Here is an 18,763-nt window from a genome sequence, read left to right on the forward strand (position 1 = left end):
CTTAAAAATAGACTATAATCATTTATGTTGGTACTGTGTATATTTTGAATAATTTGTTCTCCTTACTAGATTCGAATCTATTTTTTTAAAATTATAATTTAATAACAGGTTTTGCCATAATTTTATGGTCAGTTGTACGAATATTTATATGTAGTTGACAAGCTTTCAAACAGTATATTATTATTCTTGTTTCATTCCGACCGAGCATAGTTGCTTGGTCAGATCCACCATTTTTTTTTTCTTTTTGTTTGACCAGCTTCAACTTACTGAATCTTACTCTAGAGGGTGACGAAGTCACTAAGAAGGAAATATAGGAAAGCAACTTGGAACAAAAACAAATTCGTCGGGAGACGAAACTGCCTGGGAGGTTAGCAAGGTCTTTAATCGAGAGATGATAGAGCCTGGAGCTGAGCAAGGTTGGGTTAGCGTATGCAAGCCTGTCACGGAGACTAACTGCTTCGGCTATGTCAAAACTGAAAAAAGAGATGCGGCTTACGATCGCAAATTCTCAAGTTAAAAAATCTGCTATTTTCTGGGATTTGAAAGTTTAAAGCTTGAAATCCCATTTTCATTGTGAATTCTCTATTTTCTACTTAATTGCAAACCAAGTAGTAGATATTTTCGAATGACCCATTAGTTGTTTCACATTTCCATCTTGAACAAAGAGGGGGAAAGAAATTCTGCGACGGTAAAAAAAAAGTATAGTAAGGATAGACATAAAACTTTGTATACAAACGGTAGAATTACAATAATTTTCACGATAGCTGACTAAACCAAAAGGGAAAAACAAAATATACAATCAATTTTTGTCAGTAAAAATATTCAAATTCATTAGGATTTGTTCAGATTTAAGAGTTGATTGAACATGTTGAGGCATTTGAGGAGATTGAAGTGACACAGTCGAAGACGTCGAGCTCTCAAGAGGTGAGACGATGAATTCTAAAAATAAAATAAACAAGAAATGAGATAAAGTTGGTAGATTTCTAACACTCGCGGAAAAAAAAACAGGATAAAAAGAGGATACGATTGGACCACTGAGAGAAGGTCATGTAAAGGTTTTGTCTTCGACATTTCAGCCGATTAAACAGAAACATGACCTATTTGCAGCAACGACCTTTCAGATGATTGCGGTTTAAATTGCTTCAAATCTTAGAATTATTATGCTCTTAAAAAAGGTAAAAAAAACTGTTGTCGTCAAGCAAAGGAAAAAACAACATAGCGATAACGACTGAATAAAATAGGCATTAGCTTCAATAAAAAAGAAAAGATGCATGACATACAATTTAAAGAAAGGTTTATGTTTGGAGAATTGAAAAGAGCTCAAGTGCTGTGGGATGACGCGTTGCATTGTGGTAGTTATAATTCCAGCTTTTACTTAGTGCTTTGGGTCTGCTATATGTCACATTTCAAATTCAGCTCAATTTTATGTCTACAAAGAACCGCTGTTAAAATTAATGAAAGGCAAAAGAACCGATAGTCAGTAAACACTGTTAATAAATTGATAATTACGAACTAAAGGGATAACATTCTTCACAAACAGGATCGATAAAACATAACTGTAGTAGCCAAATTGCTCACTATCTTTCCCTTAGCAAATATTTTCGGTTTTGGCCATTATTCCCAAGACAAGTTGCACAAGATGCATAGGTGATGATATTCACTTATCTTGGAAAAAACGAGCCTATGGTCAGTATGGAAATAAAAGGAAGACCAATCAAACGATTATTTGACCTCTATCACAACAAGACATTCCAAGGGTTGAAAGAAGGATAGAATTCAAACCTTGACAGCTTAAAAAGAGAAGGAATTTAAAATCAAAATAGAATATGAAGAAGAAAAGAATCAAGTTTAATATATATAATATCTATTCCGCGTAAAAATCCCAAAAGTAAAATTTACAATCAATTAGCTACTCTTGTCACAACACAGAAGCAACTGATAGTAAGATAATGGTGAGAATGGAAGAAGAACTTAATTATTTTGTTGAGAAACAATCCATTTCTGGGATCCAATGCGGCTTTTTGTTTGCCGTTTATACATAATTTAATCCATTGGTGAGTTTTCATAACCGAGTTACAATCTTTGACAATAGGTTAATACTTGTAAATAATATCATAAATTGAAAAAAAGTACCTAAACCACTTGTATCTTTGTTAATTGTCAAATCTGCGACAATATATTTTTTTAATTCAACGGCTTCCTTAGCCCATTGAATAAAACCTTTATCATTAGAAATAGATGGCACTTCCTGAAACTGTGCAGAATATTTAGGGTGAACAGAAATATTCACTGCCAAAGCAGAAGCAAAAGTGTAAGGATTTTTTGTAAATTTGAGAGGTTTGTCTATGAAATTGCACTTTATGTATCGTTTTACAAATTGCTGGCGAGTTTGCCCAATGTAGAACTTATCAAAAGAGCAAGGAATGCTATACACTGAACTCGCAAGATCGTCGTAGTTTCAGTATTATTTTTAAATTAAGATCGTTAGTTTTTCACCGAGGCCTTGCACATAAGGCAAAGAAATGTAGCTATTTGAAATTTTAGAACATGAAAATTGAGGCTTTTCGGAGCTGGGACTGTTGTGATAGGTATACAGGCAAATTATTCATTTGATTTGTTTTCTTTTTGTCTACCTCCTGGCGATAGACCCGTTGCTTTAAAGATTTACTCCTTTCATTTTGTCATTGTTTATCAGTACGACTTTACATTTTTTACTTCTATTTTTTTTTCATTTTAGACACTAGCGTCAAATTCCTTATTGGCTGTTGACTTTGCAAAACAAAGCTAAACTAAAAGTTATGAATTAAAATACGAGAATTATGGATTTTTTGCTACACATTTAAGAGATACTGTTTCCTAGTAAACATTCATCCCTTTGTGTTCTGGCTCCATAAAAGCAGCAGAATTGTACATGTTTTATTTCAAGGGATATTAATCCTTTGAATGGTTAAACATCACATCCGCTGGTTGCAATTCTAGTGTACAATCGACAGACTCAGATCGCTTTTTTGTATTAATCCTTTCGACTGTCTTATAAAAATTACTCCCGTTTATTTTGCTTGTATAGGTGGAACGGCATTTTTTTTTGTACAAGGGTCCAGATTCTTATTTCAAATAAGCGACTTATTTGGTCAGTTCAGACCGAATGTCTTCACATAATCACTACAACTAAGGTGGGCACATTGTTGTCTTTCCTTTCTTTCTTTTTCTTTTTTTTTATACAAAAAAGCATAAAAAAATCAAGATATGAAATACTTGCTTGGAAGAGACTTCAGCAAAATTCTGCGGAATAAACGAGGTGAATCCCTCTTACAAAACAGGCATTTTTAGAGCCCTATACCTCTTTCAACCGCCAACAATTTTTCAGACGAAAATGCCCGAATCAGCCATAAATTTGATAAAACATATAGCTGCATGTATGGTGACGTCTCTTACGTAATTTAAGTCGTAATTACGTTTTTTCTATCTCGCTATAGTCTACATCTGTTGGGTTAGTATCTTGGCTGCCTCGCAACTCGGTTGACTACCTCAGAAATTGTTCCTAATCAGTTGCTCATTTGTGTGTATATCTTTATGATTATGCTGTATGATTGGACCCATGAAGACGACCCTTGACACTTCTATTTCCCAACATCCCCCAAATTGATTGTTAACTCAGCAATAACGGCATTTATATAGTAGAAAGGCAATCTGTTTTTATTTAAGATAGAGATATATTATAAAACAAACTCATTTTCAAATCTTCAGGAGAAATAGTAATCGCTGTTAAGATATATTTCGAAAATTATATTCAATGAAAAAAATTTTTTTCGGTATTTATTTAGTGAGATCAAAACAAAATCCTTTTTTGGATAACCTAGGCATGCATTTATAGGAAGACCAATTGGGAAATGGGGAGGGGGCAGTTGTTCCCATTATATTTTAATCTAGAATATTTTTTTTGGAGTATTTTCAATGAGAAAAAAATTGCCCTCCCTCCTAGATTTTGAAAAATAAATTTTGCCCCCGCCCCTCAATTTGGGTTAGTTGCACCCCAGTATATTCATTTCAAATATGTTAGCAGTTAAAACGATAGAGAGCAAGAAAAGTTTCCTTTAATAAGAAGATGGAATAAGATTCATCAGCACGACGGTCCCCACAAAGTGGGGATCATGATGGCTTCAGTCCATAGAACACTGAAGGCCATATGGAAATAATCAATTCGTATTATTAAAATATCCTCACATTCACTCAGTTTATTTTTAGTAAAAGATATTTAGAAGTTAAAGCGAAAACCAACAACTGGTCAAAAATTTCAACTCAATATTCGAAGCTGACTTAAAATGACAGTCTAGTATTTTAGTTCTAAGCAGAAAACCTTATAAAAACTTTACAAACATTCATACACACAAAACGTAACAAAAATAACAAAAGTCATTTCAATTAAAAGCAACCACAAACTAATTTAAAAAATGCTAACAGAAAAAAGTTTTTCAAACAAAAGTAAAAAGATATATCCAAATCTATAACAAGCAGAAATAAAGCCATAATAGTCAAACCTGAATCAAACTTCTTTTCAGTCAAACTTGAAAAGAACAGATATTACTACAAACAACTAAATGAAACCCAAAACGAAAAAAAATTAAATTTTTAATTTAGTCAAAATTCTTTTCCTTCAAAATACATTTGAAAATCTCTTCCAAATGTATAGCAATCAGATTACTTAAAAAACTACAGTATGAAGTTTTAAAATTTTATTTAGATATCAATGTCCTATGCTTTGGAATGAAATAGAAATAAGAGAAAAAATAGAGACGAAAAAGTCTACTTTTAAAATAATAAAACTATTTTTACATTTTAAATATAACTTTTACATTACAAAACTAACATAAATTACAAATTAGCTTTACACAATGCGCTAAAATCGCCCGTTAACATAAATGAGCTATAATCACCCATTATAGACTTTTTTTTTAGTTTGTTTGCCAAACTATTTAGAACTGATTGGACTGACTTGGAATAACCTATAGAGTTTGGATAAAAGATCCAAACAAACGAAACAAAAATAAAGCCCGCCATCTACATATACAGAAATATTAGAAAACCATTTAACTTCTCCCGTTTTGTGCAAAAGATAAAGATATTCAGATTTAATTAAACTTACCATCACAAAAGCGAGAGGTAAAGGAAGTTTCAAAGAAGAAATCAAAAGTACTTACTAGTCGATAATGGACTCTTGACAAACTGACTGAAAGGCAGATCCATTGGAGGAGGAGGAGGCGAAGCTAATTCTGCTTTCAAGTCATCAATATTGTCATCCTAAAGTTAAAAAAAAAACAACACATAATCGGATGCCAAACAGGAAAGACGTACTCAAGGGTTGGGCGTACAAATGACAGGAAAATCCTCAAACAGTGTGATTTAGGGCATTAAATTTTTTTTTAATGTCTACACAAATTAAAATACGGACATCCACTCGCACTTTTTGTTATCAACTGGAAAGTCTAGGGACTTTTCTAGAGCCTCCAAAAATCGATAATTTTCTATTAATTAATATTTTCTTTATTAGTCAAATAAAATTGTGTATAAGCAAGTGCAATAAAGTATTTTTTGAGTTAGGAGGGCCTGTTTTCTCCGCAGAGGTAGGGACTTGCTAGAGATTGTGAATACCGCAGGAGTTTTATAGCCACTGATCATATTTTAGTAGGCTTTAGATACTATCAGAGAACTAGCTTCAAAAGTAGACAAATGCTTTGTCCAAACTTTTTTATCTGCATAACCTTCTTGCTAAATCTCAGGAGGAACCAGGCAATATGAAAACACTTAAATACCGGAGACAAGCAAACTTTCACTTACTTTTTTTTTTTTTTTGTATAAATGGTGTGAATCCATTTGAGGAACTGGTGAAGAACGGGGAACCTTTACCTCAAAATATGCAATAGACATTCTGCATTTTTGGGAAGACTTTTCGATTTATCTTCGTAAACAGAGTTGTGCTTCCGTTCGATTTCCCCAAACTATATTTTCCCCCTTCCAACCGGGGGAAAATAACTTTTAATAAAGAAAGTAATTTGGCATTATTGATGCAATTTGCCTTGCGAACGTGTCGTTTACAAAGAATAACAAATGTTTTTGGTGAATTATATAGCAATAGAAGCCGTTGAAAATTGGAATTACTGCAAAAAAGGATTGTTACTCGAAGTAATGAAAAACAAAGGAAAAAGGCTTGTCATTTTCTGTTCAAAGGTTTGTAATGATGCACCTTTCACACTTTAAGCAAGATTTATTGCATATTTATGAGTAGTTCTAGATATAGACAAAACTAGACAGAAAGAAGCTCCCGGAGCCTCCAGTTTAAAGGATGATTTCCTATTTTGTATACAATGTTTAATATCTTCTTGCTTCGGGGAGAGGGGGTATCGCCCCTCTGCTGGTATCTAAGGGGTAGGTTCCTATAAAACAGGCTTGTTCTGCCTTAAGAATATGCCTTTAATACCGTGAGCATCATGATCCTGTAGATAATTTTGTTAGTCAAACTAACGCCATTCTAATTAGACCCCGGCGCCGCGCCGGCGGATCGACCGAACGCCACCGACAAGAGGCCCGGTCGACCACTACCGAAGTGTCGCTACGCCACTGGCGCGCCACAGGCGCACCACCGGCAGAGGCGGCGGCGTTCGGCTGACTTTTCTTTCTCGTTTGGTTTAGTATTTCGATTTTCCTGATTAGAAATCAAGCAGGGCTTGCATTATCCCCGAATTTTCGGGTATTTCTACGAAAATCTATGCGCCACCCCGAAGAAAAATTTGATTCCCCGAATCCGCGAAAATCACGCATTCACGGTGCCATCCCTAGCGATTTATCACCAGTGACTTTCCCTGCCAAATATTACTTTGATACCATAATTCTTCACTACTCTCTTGTTTGTTAATTTTCGTCTCTTTTGTTACTTTGCATAAAAACCAGACAGATGCAATTGCAATATACACAGTTCTTCATATGTTGGCAAAAAAGTATCGTCTTTATGAAATGAGTTTAAATAATTTCGAATGCAGTTTCCAAATTGCTATTTCTTACATCACTCGTAGCCGAGAATTTCTTTTTCAAGTTGAATAGAATTATAGAACGCATTCACAACTATACAACTTCAGTCTTCAGTTGGATTTTGAAATTGATAGCCGACAGATTGTTTCTACAGATAAATTGTAAGTTAGCAGAATATTTTTTTCTTCTGCTGTTTTTAGATAAGATTTTCTTAATGTTTAATGCTCAATTGTTGAACGCCTGATAGATTAAAGAAAATTAAATCTTCTTTCTGAATGTATTTTACCCCCCTCCCAAAAAACCCTTCTACTGAGACAAAATTTAGCAATAGACTAAGCTATGTACAAGGTTGCGGAATTAAAGATTGAAACGAAAGTTATCCCAAAAATATGATTCATAAGAAAATTATAAATTATTGCCTACGGGGGGGGGGGATAGGGGGCTATCATTTTAAAATGATAATACCTCATTGTTGTTTTATTTGACAGCAGGGATGCCAAAAAAATAATTTTTTTTTATTTAAAGTGGAGACGGAAGAAAATGATATCAAATTCCCTGGGACATCATTGAAATATTTTTATAGACCCAAGGCCCCCCATTGGGACTTGTTCATTGTCTTGGGTATTTTGCGATTTCTCATAGGCTACTGGCCTAATTTTGCTTTTGTGTGTGCTCCCTTTTAATTAGATTCTTTGGATCTTATTGAATGCCACGGCGAATCTATGACTCAGTTTTCCAATAATTTGAGGTATATCTGAATAATTTCGACACTTTTGTTGTTGTCATTGGACCCCTTTACTCATACCCTCAATTTTTTTTTTCAGGGGAGACTAAGCTGTTTAACGTTATTTCGCATTTTTGTTTGAACCATATAGTGACCTAGTTAATTATTATGTAAATAATTTTTTTAATGTAAAGCTGAGACGGTATCCTATCAAGGTGGTATTTAGAGGGGGGGGGGTGGTAGGAAGGTATTAAATTTAAATGATAATATCTCCAAATTTTTCGTTGAAAGCAGGGATGCCAAAAAGTTAAATTTTTTCTAATTTAAAGCAGCGATGGCATCCTATCCAGGTGGTATCCAGAGGGGGGGGGGGGGGTAGGGAGCTATCATATTTAAATTATAATACCTCGAATTTTTTTCTGAAGGCAGGGATGCCAAAAAGTTAATTATTATTTTTTATTTAAAGCAGAGACGGTATCCTATCAAGATGGTATCCAGAGAGGGGGAGCATAGGGAGTTATTATATTTAAGTGATAGTACCTTGATTTTTTTTTTACTGAAAGCAGGGATGCCAAAAAGTTGAAAAGTTGACAAAAATTAACAAGATTTTCGTGAGTTATACTTGATACAGCACTTTTATCGTCCAAAGGAAAAGGGACACATGCGTCCAACCCGTTTTTTTCTTATTGATGAAACGAGTTTACTTTGAAAACATTCATTCATAAGTACAAGGCAGATTCACACTAAAACGAATTGGTGTGGCGAAAGCGATATCGACATCCCCACCTAATGTTGCACTCGAGTGACAATGGCGCCCTTGGTCCTGTGCCCAATTTACATTAAAAGGCCAGGTCATAATAAAAGCTTTCAATTTGGGGGGTTGAAGGAGTCTTTGACAGTCTTATGACCTCAGGGTACTAGATGTTGTAACGTTCTTACGTATCTACAGTAGTTTAAAAAATTCGTTACCCCACAAATGATGACCAAAATATGTACAAATATAATAAATGTTACATTTGGAATATTATAACTCTTTTTTTAAAGCTTTGAAGAAAAGCAAAAAAGGATAAATACCCCTAACTACGCTTGAACGCTATTTTAAAAAGAAGCTCTTTGGAGATTTCCATGGATATGACCATAGCAGAAGCGTTGAGCCTGGATGGGGATCAAAGAGGAGTCTTTGAGTATTTTGACCACAGGTGACTTATTGTTGCGACTTTCTGGTAATTTTTGTGAGCATTTGGAAATCAAAGCTTACACTCAATAACTGATACTAAGTCTCCTAACATTTTGCTTGGATTAAAAGTGACGAACTAGGAAGAAAATCTCAACATCTTCCTGGAGTTACTTCAGTGTGCATATTATTTCATTTAATTACATTTAAACGGATGAGCTTTTCATTTTTTACCTAAGGAAATAGCTGGCACTTCATTTTTCTTCATACCAAATAAACCATTAAGTGTATTTTTGTTTCATTGTAATTGAAGTATTCTCACGTTCTGAAGCGTTCATCATGTATTTTTCAATTTGATAAATTTACTCCTTTTAGATGCAGTTTATATTTTAGCTGATATTAGGTATTTATGAGTTTATAATTTGGAATGAATCCCCGAAAGAAAAAAATGAATAATATCCAACAGTAAACTTTAAGTCTCCCCCCAAACAATTAAGATGTTCCAAAAATCCTTTTAATGCCTCCTCCCCATAATCCCATACTGAAATTATGTCATCAATATACCGGCCCCAAAAAAAATGTTTAAAAAAATATGAAATCCAACGCAACTGTTTCAATATTCTCCACAAAAATATTAGCTAATAAAGGGGATAACGGGGCCCCCATAGGTGAACCATTTATTTGTTCGAAATACTCCCCTCTGAATTGGAAAAAATAAGAGAACTTATTGCACAACTTTACTAAATACATAATCTGGTATTTTTGTGAATTTCTATACACTGTCTATTAAAAAGGATTTTATCCCTATTTTGAACTTTAATTTTATCGTCACGGAAAGGCAGTGTGGTCTCCGAAATTATCTAAACCAGTTTTTAATACAAGGAAGGCTTTTTTGGAATCCAAAAGAGCAAAAAAAACGATCAATACAAAAGTCGCCCATTTCAACCGTTTTAAAGGTGACAAAACAGATATACGCAAAGGGCATTGTGAAAAAACTAAGCTTCTAAGTTCAAACTTATATTCAAAGTTTTTAACCAGATAACTAACGAATTTTGTGATACGGTATTTGAAGTTTTGTATGCAGCAATGCTCGATGAAAAAAAAACTACTAATTTTGATAATTATTTATGTTAAGAATACATAGCTAATAGATACTTCAACTATTATGAAAGGGTTCTGAGACGCCACAGCCATTTCGTGTCTACCAGATTTCTACTTCTCTTGATGAATAACTAAGAAGACCAGTTTCCAGCCAGCGACTTGTGAAGTTTTGAACTCATGAATAGGCTCGAATCTGTTGTAAATTTAAGTTGTGATTTGAGAAAGACTGATGAAAACATTAATGTTTGCGGTCAACATTGATCGCACCGGCGGCGCGCTATTTCTGGCCCCTCCGCCGCTGGTCTTCCCTCATCGGCGCGTCGCCGGGTTCAAATTCTAATAAATATTTGAGGGGTGCATTTTTTTTTCCAGGGGTGAATATCATTCCTGAAGCATTGTTTTACGAATTTTAAACTTGAATAAAAAAAAAGGCAGATGAAGAAAGAATTATCCTTTGTATTTAAGATCTGTTTGGGTCAAACGACTCGTAATAACAAACTGTAAGTAAAGAGCACCCCTTGTCAATAGAAACCGGAACTCAACAAAAATTCTGATTATAACATATACAACAACAAAATATATTATTCACGCTGATTCTAAATAAGAAAAATGCATTAATTTGAAGTTACTCATTAAAAGCACATGAAATTCTAGTTAATTTTCGAAAAAAAAAAACGGTTGCCATCTTGGTGGAAACTATGCTATGAAATTCAATACGTATGAGAGACCTGAAGGCACTATCCGCTGCAAAATCTAAAATTTCTCCTTTTTCTTGGCAGTGCAAGACTCGAAGGGGGTAAAAACCTCTCATATTTTGGGGGACGATAGTTTAATTTGGATAATTGCATTTTATCTCCGAAAGCAAATACATTAAATGAGCTCTTTTCCTTGAAGCATTGTTGTATAAATGTTAAATCTCGAGAAGAGTAGAGTAGGGAAAAAGAGTAGGGTTTGCGGGGGGGGGGGTAGCCATCCATGCATTTATGGTAACCCTTGATATCCTGGGAAAACGAACAGAAATCAAATTATTTTTTTCCTTAAATGAAAGTAAAGAACGACATTAAAACTTAAAACGAACAAAAATTACTCCGTAAGTCAGGGGGGGGGCTTCCCTGTCCTCAACCCTCGCTCTTTATAGTGCTTTAACAATACTTATAATAAAGAGGTCACAAAAAGGAATTTTTGAGATCTAGGGGTGAGGGGGCTGTCCCTTTCCAGTGGACCCCCTGCAGAGCCGGGATCTAAAGACATATCACAACACTGGAACAGTTACAGCCTTTTACAGCAGGCTGACATAGAAATGAGTTCTATAGGGTAGTTAGAGTAAACTTCTGTCCTTATACATCATACGTTTATTAATATTAGGCAGTTAAAAAAAATACACTTACTGGAGGAGAAGGCGTCTTCTTCTTTCTTCTTTTTCGTTTTCTCATAGGTGGAGGCGGTGACGGCATATCTTCACCACAAGAGGGTGAAGTTCCCTCTCCGGGCCTGACATTATCAGCAAAGACTACTCGCTTTGCTTGGCTGGTATTTCCAGTTATCCTGAAATTTACACTGCATTTACTGACATTTATCCAAGAAATTTACCTTTAGAGCACGTAAGCTACTGGCCTAAGGTCTACTAGCATCCAGGGACAAAATAAATCTAACTTATTATCCATATAGCAAGTGTATCACGCACCAAGTTGCTGTGCTACATTTCTTGAAGAAAAATTTTAGAAAACACATATGAAATACTAAATCTTTCTCTGATTTCATTTTTTTTGCGTTATTAATACTAATCGATCACAATAATTTTGGATACCATGTAATATTTTTCGAAAAGCCGGATGACGTTTTTCGTCTACAAAACTTTCGCATTTGGTTGATCCGTTGAAATGTTGTCATTTAAGGTTTATTGTCCTGCTTTGGGAGTCTTTTCCATATGGAGAGCAGCTCCATGCCTTATAATCACAATTTCAAGAGTCTCCCAGAATCGACATACCAAAACGTATACTGGCCACCTCCTTAGGAGGACCAGTTGGTAGTTCCTTTATCTCATTTCTCTTTGGTTAAGCTCATAAAAATAATTCCTATTTCCTCTTGTATAGAATATTGGACGATATTGTATGTTGGACTGTTGCCATTCCAAATTTAATACACAGCTTCTGCTGACGTTTTCTCTACGCGACAAACAAAACTTGTCCCTAACGATTTGCTGCCAGGTCTTCAACGAGGTCCGTCATCCTATCTTTGCATAAGTCAAATGTAAGACATAATAGGCAAATTCAGAAGAACATCCATTGGGAAACTGAGAAATGAGAGTGAAGACATTAACTAACGTCGTAGCAATCCCGTTTCTCCCTGATCCAGGAAAAGGCAATTTTCGTGCTGTTTCTTGTATTTGAAAAACGGAAGTTCCAAGTGAAAAAAAAACCTTAAAAAAAAGATGAACCGAGTGATTGTGATAATTACGGAGGCATTACCATGATTTCCGTAGGAAGCAAATTACTCGGCATGATGACACATACTAAACTAATGGATGCTGTAGATAATTTTAAGAGACAAATAGTGTCGTTACAAGAAAGGGAGAGGATGCGTCATCCAAATTATCACTCTTAAATTAATAATTGAGAAGGATCTGAATCATCAGACCTCTTAAGTCCTCAAATTATAGATTACAAACAGGCACTCAAATCAGCTGACAGAAAGCTTTAGTAAAAGTCCTTATCCTTGTGTGGTATACCAGGTAAGTATATTAAGTTAACTAGTGCTATGTACGGGAACAGTATTGCTGTGGTTAAGGTAGGAAGGGAGGTTAGTAGTTGGTTTGGTGTGGAATCAGGGGTTAAGCAGAGTTGTGTCCTAGCCCCATGTATGGATGACATTGACGGATTTTGCCCAAAGAAACACGACAAAGGCTATATGAGGACAAAATATCAAATGGGAAGGCACAACTTTCCTAGACTTTTACTATCCAGGCAATTTGAGTATATAGATAAAAGTTTTAGCGATATGACTGAATTTTTGGGAGGTTTTTTTAAAGTTCAGGATGAGAGAATAGACAAAACTGGAATAACAGAGGGTAAAAAATGGCGTTATACAGCAAAAAAATCGATCAAGTGGATCGCTTCATTTACCTGGGTAGTAGCATTAGTAAAATAATGGATATGGTGAAATTGTAAAAAGTAGAATAGCCACCGCACAGTTGTTTTTGCAGTCGAAAAAAATAAGGAAAAAACCGGAAAATTAGTTTCAGAACTAAGTTTAGAATACTGAAATAGGAAAATTATTCTAACAACAAAGTTTGGAATATTGGAACCCACTGGCAGAAAACTGGCCAGGTACGGCAGTGAAACAAAGGCACTTTGAAAGGCTGACGAACATTTGTTAAATTTTTGCCAAAGGGATTGTCTATGGGGAGTTCTTGTTACTCGTTTGACTGACTGTATATCAAACAGTAAGCTGTACTAAATTGTAGTTCGATCCCAGTTTCTAGGGCTATAATGAGCAAAAGGTAAGCGGGCCGTCCCTAAATAAGATGAGAAGATGTACGGAGAAATTGATTTAAAGGATATTGAAACTCCATGACAATGGGTAAACAGCCAAGCCCTGAGTTAATTAGGGTAGAAAAGGAGTGCTCTACGCTGTGTTGGCCTCAGGTCGCTTGGTGCTACAGTGAGTTCTTAGCACTAGTAGTAGGTTTTCTATAGACGGAAATTTCTTCCAGCAGCAGCTTAGAAAATTGCTTGGAAATATTAATTATAAAGAATCCATCAAATTTCTTCGTAAAAAGGGGGAAGGAGCGTGAATTTACTTTCTATGTTTTTTTTAAAAAGAAATTTAGCGAACTGAAAATGCCTAGGGTAATGTTCTTCATGTAAATAGTGCTTTATGCAACGGTTTGTACTAATGTGAAACATTATGAGCAAATAAAGGTTCAAATGGGGATAAGTCCATTTATTAGACAGTGAAAACAGATACGAAAGTCTGGGTATTCCGACCACACATACAGCGGTCGTCATCAGCAGAAACACTTAAGTACTAAAAATAAAACTGACATATTTACACACAACAAAATAATAACTTCTGGTGTCTCCATTTGAACGTTTATTTGTTCGTCCTAGAAAAGCAGTGTGGTCTTGGAAATAAATACCTAATTGATAGGTACTACGTCGAAAATGTGGTACATTATATAAGTAATCGAGCGCCTACTGCAATATAAATAGAAACAAGGATTTGTGTATATTTGCTAATTTAATTTGTTCGTGAATGTGTACAGTGGTCAAATATGGCTCTGAAGCATGGACGCTCCGAAAAGCGGATGAAGATTTGCTAGATGTTTTCCAGAGAAATTGCTTAAGGATTGTTCTGGGTACCCGGCTGACTGACCGTATTTCAAACAATAGGATATAAGAAAAATGTGGTTCAATACCGCTCTCTAGGGCTATAATGAAAGAAAGGTTGAAGTGGCTAAGGCACGTTGTGCGGATGAAGGATGATAGATTGCCGAAGATTGTTCTTTTCGTGCAACCAACTAGGGATAAACGGAAAGCAGGTCGTCCTCGTCTGGGGTGGGAGGACGTCATAAAGAAAGATTTAAAGGAAATGGGAACTTCGTGGACGGGTGTAAAAAGGGAGGCTTTGAATAGATTGAGGTGGAGGAGGAACGTTCGTAGCTGTGTTGGCCTCAGGCGGCTTGGTGATGCGGTGAGTTGTTAGTAGTAGTAGTTTGAACATAAGAAATAAAAAGTATAGTAAAAAAAAAAAACAAAAAAAAAACAATCAGCATCCAATCAGATCCTTGGGCCAGAACCCCTTCAGCCCCCTAACTTCATAAATACTTACATGCCTAACCTCTTTCAAGTTTCGTCATTGTTCAGCAATCATTTAAGGAGCGATCTTAAATGATCAGATGGCTGCAAATCATACCGCAGTCAGCACACAACTCGTAACTGATGTTTCATTTCCAACATAGTTGGATTTTTAAGTTACTGATTACGAACATAGCACTAAGAATATATTAGGTTTTTCTAAAACAAAACATGGTATGTAACCTACATTTTCCCTCAATGACTTTTGGTTTCCACCAAAGTTGGTACCGAAGGATTCCGAACTTTTTGATTTGAGGTTTGTATTGCAATATTAACACAAGAATACACGAACAGAAATTACACAATAAGAACGATTTTTTCTACGAAAATTAGAGAGCGAATCCAAAATTTAAAAATAAATGTAAATTATCTTATATAAGTATCCAACTTAAAAATGAACAGGATAGCAGCATGTACAAGCTAAGGTTGCGTTACTTAGCTTCAAAATATAACACCAACTATTTGTTTTATATGTATTTGATGATGAAAGCATTTGATTCTATGTCTATTACCGACTGATGACCATATAAACCCTTCAATGATAACTACCACAATACGTCTCTGTGTTGCATTATCATTTATAACCTAAAGTAATCCTCTGAATGAAGATACATTTATACCCTAAAAATGTAGCGAAAACGATTAAAAAGGTAATTAGACCTACCTATTAATCTAGAGATGCAATCCTATATCAATCCAGGAACACATACAGGGGAGGAGAGGCCTCGGGGCATAGGTCCCCGTTAAGTTCTAAATTTTCCCGAATTTCTGGACCTTTTTATTTAAATTATTAAATAATATTTTTATTGTTAATGCCCCCACCCAAAAAGAACAAACAAAACCCACGTACGTGCTTGATACAACCATGCGTCCCTGAAGAGGTTACAATTCTTGTTCACAAGTCACTCTTTGTGATAGAGGAATACCCAAAAATGATAATAAGATTCCAACCAATTTTTCAAACAAAGACAGTTTAGACAAACTAGACGAGAACTTTAGTAAAGAAGGTTGGCGGAGCTCAGACGTCGTTGGGGCCTCTGAAAATCCGTCACAAATTTATCCGTGATTATTTTTTCTACGAATTGATTCCTACTCCAATGTTTTAGATTATGATGAAATTAGTTTGGTAAGTTTAAAACCCAAAGCTTTACCTCACCACTTCCTCTTAATTTGAATGTGTTTTGCTGATCTTAATATTCCCCAAACCAAAACGCTGCCCTTAAAAAAAGTGCCTTACAAAAAAATATAAAATAAAATAAAACAAGTTTCATAAAAAAAAATATTCATCGATATGAAACCAAGTTCTTGTAACTGTTTTCTTCCTCTCAGATCAATGCCTTTCAAAAGTTCAGAAAAAAATCAATTAGCAACAGAACTTGGATGTCTGTTTACTTTTCACTGTAGTGCAAATAACACTCTAAGCTTTTAGGGAGGCTTAAGGGGGGCAGTAAAACAGGATTGTTTGAGGTAATTTCTGTTTTCTTTAAGTTTGTCTTCACTGTAAATCAAATTTCGGTTCGTTTTAGATTTCAATTCTTTTTTTATAGTAATTTAGGCTCGTTTTAAATTTAATTTTTCTTCTTTGTAGAAAACTGTGAGCTTTTTTTAAAGTCACATTTATGGTCTTCTAAGCACAATCAGTAACATACCTCTTTATAAAAATTTAAAACAAAACCAAGCCATAAACTTAGTGCCTGAACGCCCAAAAAGATTCGATACCTCACTCTAAATTTACCCCCCCCCCCAAAAAAAAAAAAAAATTGAAAGTGAGCCATTACAACTAAAGATAGAGAAAAGTAACAATAATGCTTACCGACAGTTCGCAAGAGCTGGTTTAGTCGGGACCTGAAATCAATAAAAATAAAGCTGAAATGGGAGTAAAAGTATTACCTGCATACAAAAAAAAAAAAAAAAAAAGGAAAAAAAGAGCAAGTTTAACAAAGGCCTGAAAAGGTTAAGATGGTATAGGGATAACACAATTACTGGCTAATTTAAAATAGTGATATCACAAAGAATGCATTAGCAGCATTGATTTAAGAAATAAAAAATTCTTTGCATTTCTTGAGCATTAAAAATTTGTAAATCGAAACAAAATTGTTGTAAACCAAAAACTTCACTAATGTTCATTATTTTTGTTTCTCGAAAAACAGTGCAATTTATCCTCCCTTTTGAGCTAAATACTGTAATAGCAAAACACTTAAGATACTTCATTCACTGCATAAAAAAAACAAAAAAAAACATTTGCGGAACCTTCAGAGTCGCTTCCCGTTTAACTTCTTTTCAGCCCCTCTCCCTATTTCCTGGATACAGCTATAGGTTTTATACAAATTTTTTCTGATTCTGATTTTTTTTTATTTTTATTATTATTATTGGCATTATTTGGAATTACAAACCAACTGTTAACGAAAATTACACTAAAAACAACTGAGAAGTAAAAAAAAAAAAAAAAAATGCAATACAACAAACTGAGCGAATTTGGTGTTTGGCAGAGGGTAGAAAGAGGGGTGCAACTGCACTGAAAGCGAATATAAAATTATAGAAATCTAAACTAACAACGACACCAGTTCAATTTATCACCTCTTCTGAACTAAATGCTACAACAACAAAAATTGTTACTTCACTACAATTTCCATTTATTGGATTTTTTTTAGAGTGGTTTCCAGTTTAAGTCCATCCCAGTCTTTCTCACTCCAACCTTCCCACATATTTGACGGGGGAAGCTCGTGAGCCACCACTATTCGTACTGGATACCCTGAGGCTACCAGCTATTTGATCTCTAACGCCAACCCAGTGCCACTGGCAATGTCGCTAGAGAATAGTAATATGATCGATCAATTAAAAAGGGTTCTACAGTTTCTTCGGGCAATGGTATTGCAACCAGTGTGCGTGTGGAACATATAGTATCTTTTCAATTGCCAAACTATTGGCCAAGGTTGCCACACCCTGTGCCACCACTGATATTTCTCTAACTATTTTTTGGAGGGATAAACAGACCCTCTTGTCGATATATTATTGATTAATTAAAAAAACTTTCCGAAAAATAAGTTTTTCAAAGAAAAGTAAAGGCAATTTTAAACTTAAGCTCAGGAGATACAAATACCTGTTAAAATTCAAACTGAAAACGACCAGAAATTACTATTAAAGAATAAATGAAACCCAAAATGAACAGAAATTAAATAAACAATCATAGAAAAAAACATACAATGGCTATATTCTAGGCCCTCTCCTTTTTTCTCTTATGATTAACAGCCTTTCAACGCTTTATGACAATAGGTGTAAATTTGTCGATGACTTGACAGTTTTAGAGATATGTCATAAAAACATTTTTAGCAACCTAATGGGCAAACCCCAAGATATTGCCTGTGAGGCCTCTTCCCTTGACATGACAGATAACCCTTCTAAATCCGCAATAGTCTTAGTAAGTTTTCTTAAATCCCCTCCCCTTTTTCTTCCTCCTATATCTTCTGAAACCTCTGTCACATCTCATAATCTCCTTGGTGTTACAATTTCTTCTAATTTGAAATGGGACGACCATATAAATAATATTCTACGACAAGCGAACTCCTTGCTTTCCCTCCTTAAACTTTTAAATAAATTCAGTTGCCCCCAATCACATTTACTGCAAGTATACATTTCTTTTTTGCGTCCCATATGAGAGTGTGCTTGTCCTGTGTGGCACCCTGGCCTCTCAACTGAAGCAACACAAAAAATTGAAAATGTCCAAAAGAGAGCTCTAAGAATTATTTTTAAAGAGGGCAAGATACCATATTTGTATTTGTTCAATATTTCAAAACTAGAGACCCTCGAGAGACGAAGAAATAATTTGTGCATCCATTTTGCAAAAAATGCCATATCAAACCCTCGGACGGCAAGTATTTTCCCCAA

The 18,763-nt window shown here is 35.0% G+C and overlaps 1 protein-coding gene across 2 annotated transcripts in view; it reads right to left on the reverse strand.

Moving 5' to 3' along the window:
- Positions 1-711: 711 nt before the first annotated feature.
- The window catches only part of LOC148946892 (uncharacterized), a 64,631-nt gene continuing 46,579 nt past the window's right edge, over positions 712-18,763 (reverse strand). For both annotated transcript variants that reach the window (XM_089096709.1, XM_089096707.1), the window contains exons 5-8: positions 16,692-16,723; positions 11,411-11,567; positions 5,199-5,298; positions 712-939 (exon numbers count right to left, since the gene is read on the reverse strand). In XM_089096709.1, coding sequence (XP_088952835.1) covers positions 800-939; positions 5,199-5,298; positions 11,411-11,567; positions 16,692-16,723 — 429 coding nt within the window. In that variant the 3' untranslated portion in view covers positions 712-799. The remainder of the gene's footprint in view (positions 940-5,198; positions 5,299-11,410; positions 11,568-16,691; positions 16,724-18,763) is intronic.

The sequence above is a fragment of the Artemia sp. Qi Xiang Cuo genome, chromosome 11 (assembly GCF_049724085.1).
Source record: "Artemia sp. Qi Xiang Cuo chromosome 11, ASM4972408v1, whole genome shotgun sequence".
In the NCBI taxonomy this organism is placed as follows: Eukaryota; Metazoa; Arthropoda; class Branchiopoda; order Anostraca; family Artemiidae; genus Artemia; species Artemia sp. Qi Xiang Cuo.